General features: G+C 43.2%; 1 protein-coding gene across 1 annotated transcript in view; it reads left to right on the top strand.

Annotated features, from left to right (window-relative positions):
* Positions 1–16,644, top strand: part of SHC3 (SHC adaptor protein 3) — a 110,518-nt gene that overhangs the window by 11,301 nt on the left and 82,573 nt on the right. Inside the window, exon 2 of the mRNA XM_072761158.1 lies at positions 16,083–16,153. Within this exon, the coding sequence (XP_072617259.1) occupies positions 16,083–16,153 (71 nt within the window). The remainder of the gene's footprint in view (positions 1–16,082; positions 16,154–16,644) is intronic.

Genomic DNA, 16,644 nt, shown 5'->3' with positions numbered 1-16,644 from the left:
ACAGGGCTTCAGGCAGCATTTATCATGATGCCGAGTTGTTCTGGCAGGTGGATTATGAACGATTTTAATTTTTCGATGCTGTTAGTATTTTCCAAAGTTTTGTACAATGAACACATGTGATGTATCAGAAGAAGGTGAGCATTAATGATAAAATAATTTCAGGGGCTCTCTTAATAGCAATGATCCTTTGTTTTTAAAAAAATATTTTATTTATTTATTCCTGAGAGACACAGAGATAGAAGTAGAGACACAGGCAGAGGGAGAAGCAGGCTCCATGCTGGGAGCCTGATGTGGGACTCGATCCCAGGACCTCGGGATCACCCCCTGAGCCAAAGGCAGGTGCTCCACCTTGAAGTCACCCAGGTGCCCCTCAGTGATCTTTTTAAAAAAATGTTTTTATTCAGTTTGTAGTAAACCATGCAACCTTAAATGTTCAGCTCGGTGAGCACATGTATGTGAAGATGATGCTCACATAGGCACCTGACCAAGATCTAAAACATATTCCCAGGCCCTACTGGGCTCCCTCGTGCCCCAGCCATCAGCAGGGTCTCCAGTGTTCTGACTTCTGCCACCACTGATTATGTTGAATGAAAAAATACTTAACAATATTGGCCAAATTGGTGGTGTTAGGTGTGGCCGATCCTTTAGCGTGAATAGTAATTTTTTTTAAAAAAATTAAGGCTTTTTTATGGACATTTTATAAGTATATACCTTTAATGATCTATGATCCTATATAAAGTAGATTAGGACAATTAATGAAATCTAGAGTTAGCCTTTTCTCAAATATATATATAAACAGTAATAGCAAGTAAGCGTCCTAGAACCTCTAATTATTCCAGAGCAATACTAGGCTGAATTTGGCTTGAACCTAAACTTGCCACATTCTGTAGGTTGATGACATTTGAGCTCTGATGGGGTGGGTAGTAGCACCTGCTTAGGTGCCCTGGTCCCCACTGGAGATTTGGAAGAGATGAAGTTCACAACCTGCACCGGGCTTGGGTCCTCACAGGTTGCTGGGTGATGTCATAGATGAGACTGGGGCAGGGGCTTGTTTATACTGATTTTTACACCCCCCAGCTTCTGCGCTGATTTCTCAGAGAACAATTCCCCACATGTGGCCCCCTCCCCGATAGACTCTGAAACCATTCAAATCACTAGAGGACAGCTTCACGAACAACAAAATCCCAGTGTGGATGTCACTGACTTTCACTGTAAATCCAGGCGTCCATGCACAACAGGATGCCTGTGGATACTTTTAGTTAACAAGGCTTAGTTTCCTTTTATGGGAGCAATACTAATTGCAGAAAAAAATCGAAAATAGAGAAAAGTGAAAGAAAAAATTAAAATCAGCTGTAGGGACGCCTGGGTGGCTCAGCGATTTAGCATCTGCCTTCAGCTCAGGTCATGATCCTGGGGTCCTGGGATCAAGTCCCACATTGGGCTTCCTGCAGGGAGCCTGCTTCTTCCTCTGCCTGTGTCTCTGCCTCTCTCTATGTCTCTCATGAATAAATAAAAATAAAATATTAAAAAAATCACTGTAATCACAGTCTTCCATGATGTCCTCTATTCAAATTTCCATGACTTTTTTCATCCTTTATTTTCATTTATGCAAAATTGAGAATCAGGCTCAGTGATTTCTCCAGATCATTAAATACTATTGGAAGGCATGGTTTTTAATAGTTGCATAATACCCTACCCCATTAATGTATTTTACCTTACTTCAACATTGTCCCATTTTTGAATATATAGGCTGTTTCTATTTATCATGATCAAAATTGAATATTTGGTCATTCATTCATTTATTCAACAAATTGCACCAAGCTTATATTATGTGTCAGTCCCCGTATAGGTGCTGACAACATAACTGGGAATAAAAAAAAGAGATGTGGTCTTTGCTGTCCTGGCACCTGCATTCTGGGGAAGATGTCAGGACTAACCATATAAACAAACAAATCAAATACAGGCTTAATTAAATCATGAATCAAATAATTTTTAAAAATACATCAAAAATACTATTTTTGGCCCAAAATAGCCAAACCCATCTTGATGAAGAACAAAGTTAGAGGACTCACATTTTCTGATCTAAAGGAATATATTACTGGCCTAAGTATCAACACTTAGATCAATGGAACGGAATTAGGAGACCAGAAGTAAACCTTTACATTTATGTTGATTTTTGTGCCAAGGCCATTCAACAGAGCATTGTCTTTTCAGTAGATGGTGTGGGACACCTGGGTGTCCACATGGGAAAGAATGAGGTTGGAGCCTTTCTCACATCATTTTACAAAAATGAACTCCAAATGGATCAAAGGTGTAAATGTAAGAGCTAAAACCATAAAACCCATAGAAAACACACAAGGGTAAATGTTCATGACCTTAGATTAGGCTATGGTTCCTTAAATATGACCCCAAAAGCACAGGCAACAGCAAGAAAAATAGATAAATTGAATGTTATCAAGATGAAAAACTTTTGTGCTTATCACGAAGAAAGAAAGACAACCACAGAATGGGAGAAAATATTTGCAAGTCGTGTGTCCGATGAGGGACTGGCATCCAGAATATATAAAGAACTATTTCACTTCAATAATAACAATAAAAATAACCCAATTCAAAAATAAGCAAAGTAATTGAATAGACATCTCTCTGAAAAAGACATACAGATGGCCCATAAACATGTGAAAAGATGCTCTGCGTCATCAGGGAATTGCAAATCGAAACCACCATGAGATCCCCCCTCACGCCCACTAGGTCAGCTAAAATTAAGAAGACGGGTGATAACAAGGGTGTCAGGAATTGGAACTCCTACATGGGTGACAGGGATGTAGAGCACTGCAGCTGCTTTGGAAAACCTGCGGTTCCTGCAAAGTATAAACAGAGTTACCACGTGACCCACGATTCCACCCGCAGGGCTATGCCCATGAGCACTGAGAACCTATGTTCACACAAAGGCTCCTCTGTGGGTGTTCACAGCAGAAGTCTTCGTCATCCCTGGATGTGGAAACAACTCAGGTGTCCACCAGCTGTGAACGGAGAAGCAGAATGTGGTGGGTCCATACAATGGATTAGTATTCAGCTATAAAAAGACGTGAAATGATGACACCTGCTACAGCATTGATGGGCCGTGAAAACATTGTGGCTGGTGAGGAAGCCAGACACATACTGCGTGATTCCACTTATAGGGAAAGTCCAGAACCGTCACCTCTGCAGAGACGGGACTCGGATTAGGGGTTGCCAGGAGCTAGGGGTGGGGAGTGACTGCTGATGAGTCCCCATCCGGGCCTCTTATGACAATGTTCTGGAATTAAACAGTCGTGGTGGTTGGACCACGACTGTTATGAATATCCTGAAAATGACAGGGATTCAACACTTCAAAGGGGTGAATTCTGATGACATGTGAATTATATTCAATAAAACATAATCACACAAAAAAATGCAGTCATGCTAAGTAAAATGGGTCTAAGTGACTTCTTGGAGGACCTGAGGTCCCAATGTAAATGGCGTTCGTCTAGAGGAGGATGAATGAAGGTGCTCTGGATACAGGGGTGCAGTGAGTAGGTTCTCAGGAGGGCGAAGGGGCAGCACCTGTTCTGACTGCACCCTTCCACATTGCCCTGGATGAGACGAAAGAGATGGGGTATTGAATGGTCAATAAAATAAAATCTCTGTCAATAAAATTTCCGAAGTGGTAACGTTCATTGTAAAAATTATGATATTCAGATAAATAACAAAATGAAAAATAAATCACCTATCATGGCATCCTGCAGAGTTGGCAAAGAGGCAGGAGAAAGATGCTCCTTTCTTTGAGCGGGTGTGTCTGTTGGTGCAAGTTTTACGAAAAGCCAGTTGCAAATGCTTATTGCTGGAACGTGCTGTGGATGAATAGTGGATGTTGGGAGTCTGGGGTCTATCACCAGAGCCGATGATCTGTAGCGTAACGCTGCTGGCTTAAACCCATGCCGTCTTGTGTATTTCTCAGAGTCAAGTCAACCCATTCTACAGATGAAGAAATAGGGACTCAGAAATACCTGGAGGCTCGCACAGTGGTCACCGTGAAGTGGGTGTGTAACCTAGGGCTGTACGCGTCCAGAGTCCACTCATGCCTGACTGCCACGCAAAATACACAAATAAGTGCACGTTTTTCAGGGCTTGGTCATGTGCCAGAACAGCAACTGTTGTCTCGTGCTTTTCACGGAACAGGAGACAGAGGAGTGAAGTTGGAGGCCAGGGGTTTTTCTTGTTCACTTTTGTGTCCAGTGCTGGGCACGTGAAAGCACTGAGTGTTGAATTGTGTAATGATGGTATACTTGGCTTCAGAGGGCACATGCCAGTTAACATTCAGATTTAGAGACTAGGTGGTGAACTCACAGAATTTATGTTCATCTTAAAATTATAAAAAATCATTGGGAAACTCTAAGCAGGTGATTCAATCAAGAAAATTGAATCAACTGTTGATCTTTTTGGGGATGCACCTGTAGCCCCAACTGAATTACCTGCAGTGATGTCCAGGATGCCGCCCTAGGTGGGGAAAGATATGCACCCCTGTTAAACTGAGAGGAGATATTGAATTTTATAGCAGAGGTGTTATAGTCTACATGTTTTTCCTTGAAAAAAAATTTTTTAAACTTTTTTTGGAGGTGATTACAGACCTATTTGTTGTAAATATAGTATCTTTTTTTGCTCCTTTCTTCCTTCACTGGGATCAGCATCCTCCCTTTCTCTGTCACTGCTCCAAACCTGCAAATGCACACCCTGGTCAGTCACTCAAACTGATTCAGCTAGGCAGAGAGGCCTCCAGAACAGTCAGGTGTCTGAATTCCAGAATAACTTCAGGGAAACACAGAGAACATTCAAATACATTACATATCACGAAGCAGCACAAATTGGTACTAATAAATGAAATAAAAAGTTAATAGAAAATTATGGCTCAAGAGATTCCTGCATGATCAAATGAAGTGTTACCAGCCATCCACTTCTGAGCCCTGGGGGCGGGGGGCGTATGGGAAGCATCTCTACATTGGTTGGCCCTTGGTGAATGCATTCAACAAACATTCATTTTGTATCCATTACATGGAGGCATTAGGAAAGTGGACAGGGATAAAGACATGGCCCTGCAGAGTCCTCTGGATGACAATATGTAAGTGGGTGCTGGAGCCAGCAATTAGATTTGGGGACAATGGCCCAGGACACTCACTGGACATTTTGGAGGCGAGCCAGGTCTTAGGGAATTGACAAGGAGGAAGGGAGGACAATGGCAGAGTCTGTAAAGGTTTAAATGTTCTTGGTTTTGAGTCTTGGCAACGAGACTTTCTTACGTTGTCCGGACCAAGAACTGAGACATTGTCCAACAGAAGGAGGCTCCGCGCACAGCGGTGCGGGCTCCGTGGACGCAGAACACAGAAAGTATGCTCGTGGGCTAAGGAACGCTGCTGCCTGAGGCGGGGATGGCTCTTCCTCGGTGTCTTATCTTTGATGGGGACCATTAGGGACTGATTGGCGAGGCTGGAGAAGGGGGAAGAGAGGAGGGGATGCAAGGAAGAGAGGAGGGGGTGCAAGTTTGCAAGCAGGGGAAATCACTTATGTGGACACAGGCCGTGGGATGTACGAAATGCTTGGTGCGGTCGGAGCGTAGGTGGGGAGGTGGCGTGTGAAGCCCACACAGCAGGGGAACCACAGGCCGACCGTCTACTCATGTTTATTCGCCTGCGATCCCAACGAGGATGCATCCTCAGTCAGTGCGCAAGCTCTCTCACCATGTCCGCATCAGGCACGGGTGGGGGCTGGGTCCGCCAGCTGCGGGACAGCGGTGGTGTGCAGTTGCCGCCCTCCTCTCTTGGTTGCTGTGCCACCACCACCTCAAGTGGCTACGTGGCAATTTGTTTATCCATCACAGATACCTGATTGTCCTTCCAGTTTTGGGGTTTCGTGAACACTGCTACCATGAGTATGTGCATTTCTTTGGTGGGCAGATGGATTTGTCCCTCTTGGAGTGGAGGTGCTGGGTCACAGGGAAGGCACGTGTTCGGCTTCTGGAGAAAACGCGGCCCTGTTCCCCAAGATTTTGCCTCCATCTTAGCTCTGGCCAGCATTCACCCTGCAACTGAAGACAGGAGTCGCCTTTCCTCTGAGTATCTGCCACTTGAAATTACCTTAAAATGTAACATACAACGTGAACTACTAGTATTTCTCTAACACACGCTCTGATGCCTGCAGTTAATCGGTGTTCTCCCCCAAAGGAGATGCGATGTCCTTCCATTCCCCACCATTGCCACCCTCCCTCCGCCATGCTTGGTCCACTTTCCAGAATGACACGGGGCTTTAGCTTGAGATGACTGTCCTATGAGTACACAGCCAAAGACCTACATAGACGTAACCATTTCATTGGCGATTGCATCCCATTTCCTTGTCTTGGCTTTATTTCAATTCCTGCTTGAGTACAACCTCAACTAATTCCTTTAGAGAGAGTCCCTGTGTGGTAAACTGAGTCTGCATGTATCTGAAAGCATTCTCCACTTTTCCCTTACTCCTCCAGTAGAGTTACCTGGGCCTTGAAGCCAAGTTCAGAAAATTATTCTCCCTCAGAATTTGGAAGCTAGGACTCTAGTGACTTTTTAAAGTCGCCTCTTGGGCAGCCTCTGTGGCCCAGCGGTTTAGCGCCACCTTCAGCCCAGGGTGTGATCCTGGAGACCTGGGATCGAGTCCCATGTCGGGCTCCCTGCACGGAGCCTGCCTCTCCTTCTGCCTTTGCCTCTGCCTCTCTCTCTGTGGCTGTCATAAATAAATAAAATATTTTTAAAAAATTAAAAAAAATAAAGATGCTTTTAATAGTCGCTGAGGGTAGGAATCATTGGGGTTAATGATTCATAAAGTCTCCCAACATTCTCCAGCTGGGAAAGTTTGGCAGCTCAGGAGCAGTTCCGGTTAATTGTCAGCTCCCAGAAGCTGCGTGGGACCTTGCCACTCCTAGATGGTAGATGGTCCAAAGCGCTCCTGCCAGAGCCCCGGGACTGTGACTTGCTGGCCTGGCTGGGGTCCCATCCCCATCCCCATCCCCAACCTTAGCGAGGCCAGGGGATGGAATTCAAAGATGCCCATCTGAGAGGTGTGGCTGATTTCACTGAGCAAGGTGACGCCCCAGAGGGCCGAAGAGGGAGGTCTCAGATCCCTTGGAGTTAGAGTCTCCAGATGTCTGTGGCCACTTTGCAACCAAGTCTGCATCATAGCATAGAGGTCCAAGTTTATAAGCATGATCTTTTTTTTTTTTTTTTTTGGTGGAAAGCGTTTAAATGTAATTGTATGAGTAATAGATGGATAAGTTCTCGTTATAAAAAGTTTAAACAGGGATCCCTGGGTGGCGCAGCGGTTTGGCGCCTGCCTTTGGCCCAGGGCGCAATCCTGGAAACCCGGGATCGAATCCCACGTCAGGCTCCCGGTGCATGGAGCCTGCTTCTCCCTCTGCCTGTGTCTCTGCCTCTCTCTCTCTCTCTCTCTCTCTGTGACTATCATAAATAAATAAAAAATTAAAAAAAAAAAGATTAAAAAGTTTAAACAATGAAGAAGCCTCAGAAGTAAGGCCTCCTTCCCGAGGCTCCTTGTGGAGCAACTGCTCCCTCTTCATCTGTTCTCATGTCTCCAGGGGTGGACCCAGTGAAGCAAGTCCTTCCTCTTGAATCTGGGCTGACTCTGTGACGTGCTTTAACCAGTACAATGTGGGTGAAGTGACAGCGTCTCCTGGAGACTCTGAGCTTAAATCATTTTAAAATGGCTGCATTCAGAATCATAGCTTGGGTGGGCCTGAGTATCTGGCCGTGCACGAATGGACAAACATTCGAGAAGGGAGTTCGCATTGTCAGTCTGTGCAGGCAGTGAAGCAATGGATGTTTTGTAGGACAATTTCACGCACTCACACATGAATCAAGTTCTACAAATGATGCTGCTGGGTCAAAGGGAAGTATGTTTTCCATTTCCATAGATACTTCCAGAGAGTCTTCCAAAAAGTTTTCACCAAATTACCGGAACATGAGGGAGGACCCTCTCTCCTGCTTCCTCACCCAGTTTGACCACTCAGCAGGGTGAAAAATGATCTCTCTGTTTGAAGTGAACTCTCTGTTTGGGTTTATTTTAATTGCTCTGATCACTGGTCTTTGCAGAGGCGTGCTGGCCAGCTGTCTTCCTTTGTGGATTTCCTGTGTGTGTTCTTGACTACTGTTTTCTCTTGAGTTGATGGGCTTACTTAATGACCCATAGAAACTCTTAGAGTAGCCTGGTCATTAATTTTTTTCCCCTGTTAAATTGATTGCATTTTAAAAAATTGATTGCATTTTTCTTAATCTTTCACTTGCCTTTTCATATTTATGTTGCTTGTCTTTTCTTATAAAAATTAACAATTTTTATTGTTGTATTTTTATTTATTGATGTAACAAGTTACATCATGGCCTTTGAGTTTTAGATCTTGTTACAGAAATAGTATTCTGTGGTTTCTTATAATGCTTTTGTGCGTTTGTTCCTTAGCTTTAGCTCTTTAATCCTTTCAGGATATATTTTTGGGGATGGGGTAAGGTGAGCGTGTTGTAGAGGGTGTGCCATTCCTACGCCTTACCCAGCCTTACTCAGCTGCGTGGGAAGGCCGTCTGGGTGTGGGGCCCGTCAGGTATTCACTTTATCGGCTCTGCCTCTTTTCTTCCCTGATTCCCACAGATGTGTCTGCATTTGTCTTCTCAGCCCCACTGAGATGAGGAAACCGAAGGGACTCCATGAGAGAAAACCTGTTTTTAATTTTTTTCCTTTTGCTTCTTTTCCAGCTTCTATCTTGCTGGGAACTGCACCCCCACCCCAGTCTACACATACCTTGCATCACAGATGGTGTCTGTCCTCCTTGTAAGGGACAAGGTGTCAGAGATTTCTCTAGAACATCTCACATCTAAGGAAGAGCCAGGGGAGAATGATTGGAAGCCATCACATGTGTGTTCCTGAGAATCAGGGCTAGACACCTTGGACGCCAGGGCCCCCTGGCTCCAAGGATTAACACTTGGGCCTTCGTCTTTGTTTTAACTGTTCCTGGATGTCTGTGGGGATGCGTGTACCAGACCGACCATCCTTAGTAACAATCCCCAGGACCACAAAGACGAGACTCCCTCCTCTCTTTTCCATGTCTCCTGGATGCTCTGTCTATATCTCTCTTTCTATAAGTTCACCATATTCTGTTCTCACCTCCTGCCTGCTCGAGTTTGACTTCTGACCTTCCTGCAGCCCCAGGGCCTCTTGGCTGGTCCTGCGGGAGTCCCTCTGGGTCCCCAGCCCTGATGTGTGGCATCACCCTTCTCACTGCACGATTATTCACAAGTCAGTAGCACTGGTTCTTTGTTGTTCTCTTCTTCCTCAGAAACTTACTTGTGTTCTTTAGAATCTTCCTGTATGATTCAACCTTGGAATTAATTTTTCAAGTTCTGGGAAAAAATCCTGTTGGGACTTTGGGTGGCATCACAGTAAAATCATAGATTGATTTGGGAGAGAATTGGCATGTGTTTACTATGATATCTTGCAGTCTAGAAATCATGATACATCTTCCCACAGATGGAGGTTTTCTTTTATTTATTCATCCTCCATTAAAGGTTTTCTTTAGTTTGATCTTGCACCTTTTTTAAGCTTAATTCATGTTGTGTTTCCAACAATCGTAAATGAGACAATCACCCCCTTGGAGCCCTGGTTTCTTTCATTGGCCTTTGCCTGGTCAAGAATCTGCTGTCTTGTCAGCCTAGTCTTTGCCACTCCATTTAATGCACATTGTTTTTAACTGGTGTGAAAGCTCTGCCTTTTAATTGGTGAGTTTGATCGATTCACGATTCTTATGACTACTGAGATTTTGGACCTGTTCCTATTTTTCCTGTCTTTCATTTGTGCACTTCTGGCTTTCCGCTGGACTGCTTTTATTTGCTTCCTCCTCCTGTTCTCTCGCAGTTTGGCAGTCAGGTATCCTATTTTTTTTTTTTTTTTATGGATTTTACAGTTTTTTTTTTTACATGTTACATAAATGTACATTGTTTTTGCTGCTGCAGTTATGAGTGCTCAGCATGCTTCCCCAGCTCTAACCTCTGTTTTATGTCTGCCCCAACCAGCTGAGTTGGGGTCTTCCGAGATTTAGCTCCCTGTCACTGTAAAAAAAAAATTTACCTTATGTGTCAGTAATTATTAAGCATCAGGCGTACCTGTGATTTTTGTTGATTCTTTCCCTATTATTTTCCTCCTAGCCCACATCCTCCTGTTTTTTTGTATTCATTGTTCTTCTGAAATAATTCTTTCAGGGAGTATCTGTGGGTGGTTAACTTTCTGAGTCCTCGCTTTGTCCTCCCACTTGAATGCCAGTTTGGGTGGATATAAGATTCTTGGCTCGATAATGCTCTTCCTCAGACTTCCGATGGTGGTGTTTGTCTTCTTGTATCGAGTGTGCAAGAGAAGTTGCTCTGTAAGTAACCCGTGTCTCTTCCCCTCACAGAACGCTTGCAGGATGCTTCTTTCTGGGTCTTCTTTTTGTCCTGAAACTGAGCTGCCATGTCCACAAGTGGGCCTTTTCATATTTCTTTTGGGAGCCTTGAAAATATAGATACTCCTGTTTCTAATACTGAACACTTTATTTTCTCTGTTCTTGAATATTTCTTCTCCTCTGTTTCTTTCTTTCATTTTCCTGGAATTCATATGAGGCAGATGCAAGAAGCTTTGGATCCAAACTCCAAGACTTTACAGTTTCTTTTGTATGTCTTCCAACCCCACTGGGAGGTTTTCTGGGTCCCATTGTCCAGTTTCCATAGTTCTTTGTACATCTCTGGGGCCTATTGATTGAATTTTCTATTTACATCCTAAATCAATAGACTTTCTCTCTGCTGGTGAAAGCCAGATAGACGTGCAATGGAAAAATCAAAATGTCACCCCCAATGGTAACCAAAATTTTTAAAAAATGCCTTGGAATACACTGGAGAAGAAAAGCACAGGATATATGTCATAAAGACCACAGGGTCCTACAAAAGGCAATAAATATCTAAAATGGAGACAATGCTATGATTAGGGAAAAAAAAACTTAAGAGCAAATATAAGTTCTTCTTAAGGTAGTATGAACTTTCCATTATAATCTGGTTTTTGAGGGGTGGAAGAACTTCACAACATGATTTTAAAGTTCTTAAGGAAAAATACACACAAGAGATGTGGAATTGACATAGGGAGTGTAACAGGATTGAGGTCAGGTAAAGGTCCACACAGAAAATAGAATTTAATATACCGAGAAGTTGGCGCATCTCTGCAGGAAGATGTGGATAAATCATTATTAGATCGGTGGTACTGACATAAATAATAGTCAGTCTGGAGGCTGACTTTATTAACTCATGCCATGTTCTGTACAGACAGATGAACTCCAAATACGCTAAAAAGCCAATTGAAAAACATTAAATAAAACATGTCGGGATCCCTGGGTGGCTCAGCGGTTCAGTGCCTGACTTCAGCCCAGGGCGTGATCCTGGAAACCTGGGATCGAGTCCCATGTCGGGCTCCCTGCATGGAGCCTGCTTCTCCCTCTGCCTGTGTCTCTGCCTCTCTCTCTCTCCCTCTCCCTCTGTCTCTCATGAATAAATAAATAAAATCTTTAAAAAAAAAAAAACACGTCAAGAAGTGGGATGCCTGGGAGGCTCAGTCAGTTAAGTGTCCAAGTCTTGGTTTTGGCTCAGGTCATGATCTCTGGGCCATGAGATCGAGCCCAGCGCTGGGCTCTGCACCCAGTGGGAGTCTATTAGAGGATTCTTTCTCTCCATATGCCCCTTCCCCCACTCGCATGCACACGTGCCCTGTCTCTCTCTCTCTCAAGTAAATAAAATTTAAAAACATAAAGAAGTGAATGCATAGGTAAGTAATAAATAAATATTGTTAAATACAATTTAGGAGAGAGAGTATCATGACCTTGAGCAACCCAGGATCCTCCAGAGCCACACAGAACATGTGGCAGACGTGTGATTACAGGAATTACTACTATATTCCTACAGTAACAACTGTGTCAGGTAAAATGTAGAAACCATCAAAAGAAACATGATTGAACAGGAGATTATCATCCCATTAATCTACAATAAGAAGATAAGGAATATAATAAGAAACTAGGCCAAAGATAACAGCAGTTAGCTAAAAGAAAAAAGAGTGAAAATGGCCAACACCCATGCGAGAAAAATCACATATCCTTATAGATATCAGGGAAATGCAAATTAAAAAGAAAATGAAGTACTTTTGCCCATGACAGTCAAAGATTCAGAGATCAATGCTATACAGTGTTAAAGGATAGACATAAGCTTGCTTACACGTTGATAGTAAGAGGGCAAATTGCTGCAGACCTTGGGGGCATGATCAAGTCTGTGACATCACACTCACCTTGCACTTACGTGTGGCAGTGGTGGTAATTGTACAACTCCTTGGAGTTCATTGTGGTCTTCATGTAACTCTGGGGCAGCAGTGGTGGCTGTAATCCCATAACTCTGAGAGCGGTGGGGGTAATGACACAGCTGCTGCTCGTGGTGGTACCTACAGAACTCTGAGAAGTTATTTACACACAACTGCAGAGGTGGTGGGGGTAGTTATGTAAGTGTGCTGGTCACGGTGCTCACAGAATTCCGTAGTGTTGGTTGTGGTGCGTATGTAGCTGTGTGTGATGTTGGTGGTGTTCATATACTTCTATAACATTGTGGTTTCCACACAACTGTGGTGGTGGTGGAGATATGCCCATTTGCCGTGGTGTTGACATAATCATGTAGTGCAGCGGCAGTATTCCACATAACCCCACAACCCTGGCGACGGTGGTGTTCACATAATTCTCCTACTGTGGTGGTGCTATCCACATCACTGTGAAGTTTGTTATGGTAGTTGTATAAGCCTGCTGTGGTGGTCATGATATTCCATACCTGCAATGGTGTGGTGATGATGAAATTCAAATGTCACTGGGGTGTTGGTCACGGTAGTCACACAACTCTGTGGTCGTGTTGGTGGTAGTGTTCCCATAATGCATCGTTGGCTGTCTATTCATATACTCTATGGTCATGGTATCCACAGAGCCCTGTGATGGTGCTGGTGCTTGTGTGCACGTAATCTATAGCTGTGGTAGTTGTACTTCAGTGACATTATTGCTGGTGTTGTTCCCGTGACTCTTTGAGGTTGGTCATGGTGTTTACATACCACCATGATGATGGTGGAGGTGGTAGTCAAATAACTATGTGACAGTGGTCTTGTATTCACATGACCCTGCAATGTTGGTGGAGGTTGTGTTCACATGGTCTGTGAAGCTCAACCTGGTGTTCCTACCACCCTGCAATATTTGTTTGTCACCGCAGTGGAATAACAGAGGGAAATTGATGGTGCTAGTCATGTATCTTGTGACAGTGGTGATGGTATAATTCGGACAACTCTGTGATCTGGTCATGGTGTCTACACAACTCTATGATGATGGTGGTGTTGGAATTAATGCATCATTGCAAGGTGGTGGGATTCATGTAAATCTGTGACTTTGGTCAGGAGAGTCACGTAACTCTCCTGGTTCATGGTCATGATATTCACAAGGCTCTGTGGCAGTGGTGGTGACAGTATTTGCATAGCTCTGTGGTGATGGTTGTGGTGTTCGTGTGTCTCTGTGATGGCCATGGTGGTGGTATTCTCCTAGATCTGCCATGGTGGTTGTGGTATTCAGATAACTCCGCACAGCAGTAGTGAATAGTCTTCCCATAACCCAGAAATGGTGGTCATGGTATTCGTCCAAATTTTCAGGGCTGGTGTGGCCTCCACATAACCCCGTGTTGGTGGTCATGGTACCCACATAACTGTGAGCCTATTGGTTGTAGTCACATAATTCTGATGTCAGTGACAGTATACACAGACTTCTTCAATTACTTTGATCATCTTACCATAAATCTGAGATGTTATTGCTGGTGTGTTCAAATAAGTGCAGTGATGCTTGTGGGTGTATTTATGGTGTTGGTGGTAGTCACATAATTCTACAATGGTCATGGTACCTATATTATATAACTGCAGTGGTGGTGTGGGGATACATATATTTATGTACAGCCATGCGTGTTATCCATAAAACTCTGTGATGACCGTCATGGCATTTATGTAACTCTGCAATGTTGGTGGATTTGGTATTCACATAGTTCTGCAACTTTAGTCATGGTAGCACTCAACTGTGAGACTGGATGCGGCATCCAGATAATTCTGCGATAGTTGTCATCATGGTGCTTAAATATCGCTGCAGTGTTGCAGATGGTGTTCACATAACGGTGACAATGTTCATGGTATTCCCATTTCTCTGTGATGGTGATGGTTGTATTCACATAATATAACTTTGGTTGTGGTATTCAATAGCTCTCTGATGGTGGGGGGCATTAGTATTCAGGTGTCTGTGGCGGTTCTCGTCATAGTCACATGTCTGTGATGGTGGTCATGGGGTACTCCCATAAGTCTGCAGTTGCGGATGTGAAATTGCATCAATGCAGTGGCAGGGGTGATGTATTCACATACCTTTGAAAGGTAGTGGTGTTGGTGTTGACACCATTCTGCCACTTGGGTCATACTAATTATTCCACTCTGTAACATTGCTGGGGGTGGTACTCACATAGCTCAGGACATTGTTGTGTTGTCCCCATGCTGTGACAGTAGTGGATGTGGCAATCCCATAAGTCTGCTAAGTGGGTTGGGGTCCTCACATACCTGAGTGACAGTGGTTGTTGTATTCATATACCCCTGCCATGGTGGTGATGGCATCCACACAACTGTAATAGCAGTGGTGGTGCTCCCACACTCTGCACTGTTGTTCTTACTTCTCATATAACTTGTGGCATCATTGTGGTACTCACAGAGCTCTGGGATGGTGGATGTGGTATTCGTGTAACTCTGTAACTTTGGTGGTGCTAGGAGTCCTGCGGTGCTCATCCTGATATACACATAAGTCTATGACGTTGGTCATTGTAATCATGAGACTCTGCAGTGTTGGGGGTCATCTGATTTGTGTACCTCTGTGATGTTGTTCATCGTAACTCTATGACTGGGGTGGTGGTGGTATTCCAAGAACTGTGAGATGTGGCGGTGGTGTTGGTATCACATAACTGCACATTAGTTGGAGCAATAGTCACATTTTATGGGTATAGAGGCTTAGGTTCAGAGAATTTTAAAGTTTTGCTTAAAGTTACATAACAAGATATGACAGAGTCAGGCTCCAATTCAGGTTTTGTGAATAATTCAAATGCAGTCTTTTCTGTACTACAGCATGAGGTCTCTTCCTGCAAAGTCTAAATTTAAAGGCATTTGTATAAAACATCTGTCCTTCAAACTCCTAAGGGCTTTGGAACACAAATATTGTATCTCTACTATTTTAGTTGTTTATCTACAGCTTTCGTTATGTCCATATATTTACATACGCACACACACTTACATGTGTGAAACTGATTAAAAATTTAGCTACAAATTTAGATGTGTAAATTGAAACTTCTGAAAGTTTGTGTTACATAATGCAGAAGAGGGCTTTCTGGTAAACCAAAATAAAGCAACTATGAGGGTAATGTATATAGAGTTTGTTGACAGAATCCAAAATATATTTATTAAGTAATGAAGTTTAATATTGTTCAAAATGTTGGTATTATAGTGTTTTAATTCTTTCTTTAGAAATTATAAACTTCTAGACCCTTGTAAAGGACTAGAAATATGATGTTGGGGTCTGTGTGGTGGTTACACACAGGTATGTGTTTAAGTAATACTTGAATTATGCCCTTAAGATTTCTGCCTTTTGTGGGATATGTTATACCTCAACAAAAGTCTTTGAAAATGTACTATTAAATAAAATGCAAATACTCATGGATCTCAGTCAAGTCTAGTGCCAGCATAGACACTGGGGAATACTTTCTCACAGGTGTGAGTTATTGCTTTATAGAAAGAAAATGAAGCTTCATGATGTATGTGAAGTTAAAATGTGATTTGAGAAACATGTGTGGCTTCCAGGTTCATCCTTGATGCAGTTAGGAATTGTCTCTTCATTTCGGTCCCCCGGGCTCATGATTTGCGTTTTTTTCCCCTTGCAGTACTTGGGGTGCATTGAAGTTCTCCGCTCAATGAGGTCTCTTGACTTCAGTACAAGAACACAGATTACCAGGTAAGCCCTCCTGAACATGGACTCCTGTGACTTTACTTTGGAAAGAAATGATTTCAGGGTTAGTAGCCTGGAAATTTCCAGTGTATTCAGAATTTCCACCTGTTCATCCACGTCTGTGACGTGCGTCTCTGACACAAGGACCTTGGAGATGCTCCTTGCTTCCGAGCTCTCTTTATAATGAAGCTACAGACACGTGCAGTGCTTATGATTGTTTCTTTATATGTGAAGCTCTAATACCAGATTGATATTTTCAAATGCACTAAACTGTGTTATTTCTTTTTAAAGAGAAAATGAAGGTGTCAGGAGAGAATTTGCAACTGTATACACAGAGAATAAAATACATGATTGCAATCATAAGTGATTGCAGGCAGAAATATTCATGGTGGTAGTAATCTAGGAAGCAATAAATTCTTTAAGAGGTCAGTGATTTTGAGCAGGTGTGAATTTATCCTCCATCATCAGCTAGATTCCAAACTCCTTGAGGGCCAGTT

This window comes from Vulpes vulpes, chromosome 1, assembly GCF_048418805.1.
Source record: "Vulpes vulpes isolate BD-2025 chromosome 1, VulVul3, whole genome shotgun sequence".
In the NCBI taxonomy this organism is placed as follows: Eukaryota; Metazoa; Chordata; class Mammalia; order Carnivora; family Canidae; genus Vulpes; species Vulpes vulpes.
Note: the sequence above shows the minus strand (reverse complement) of the source record. Positions and strands in the feature narration are given on the sequence as shown.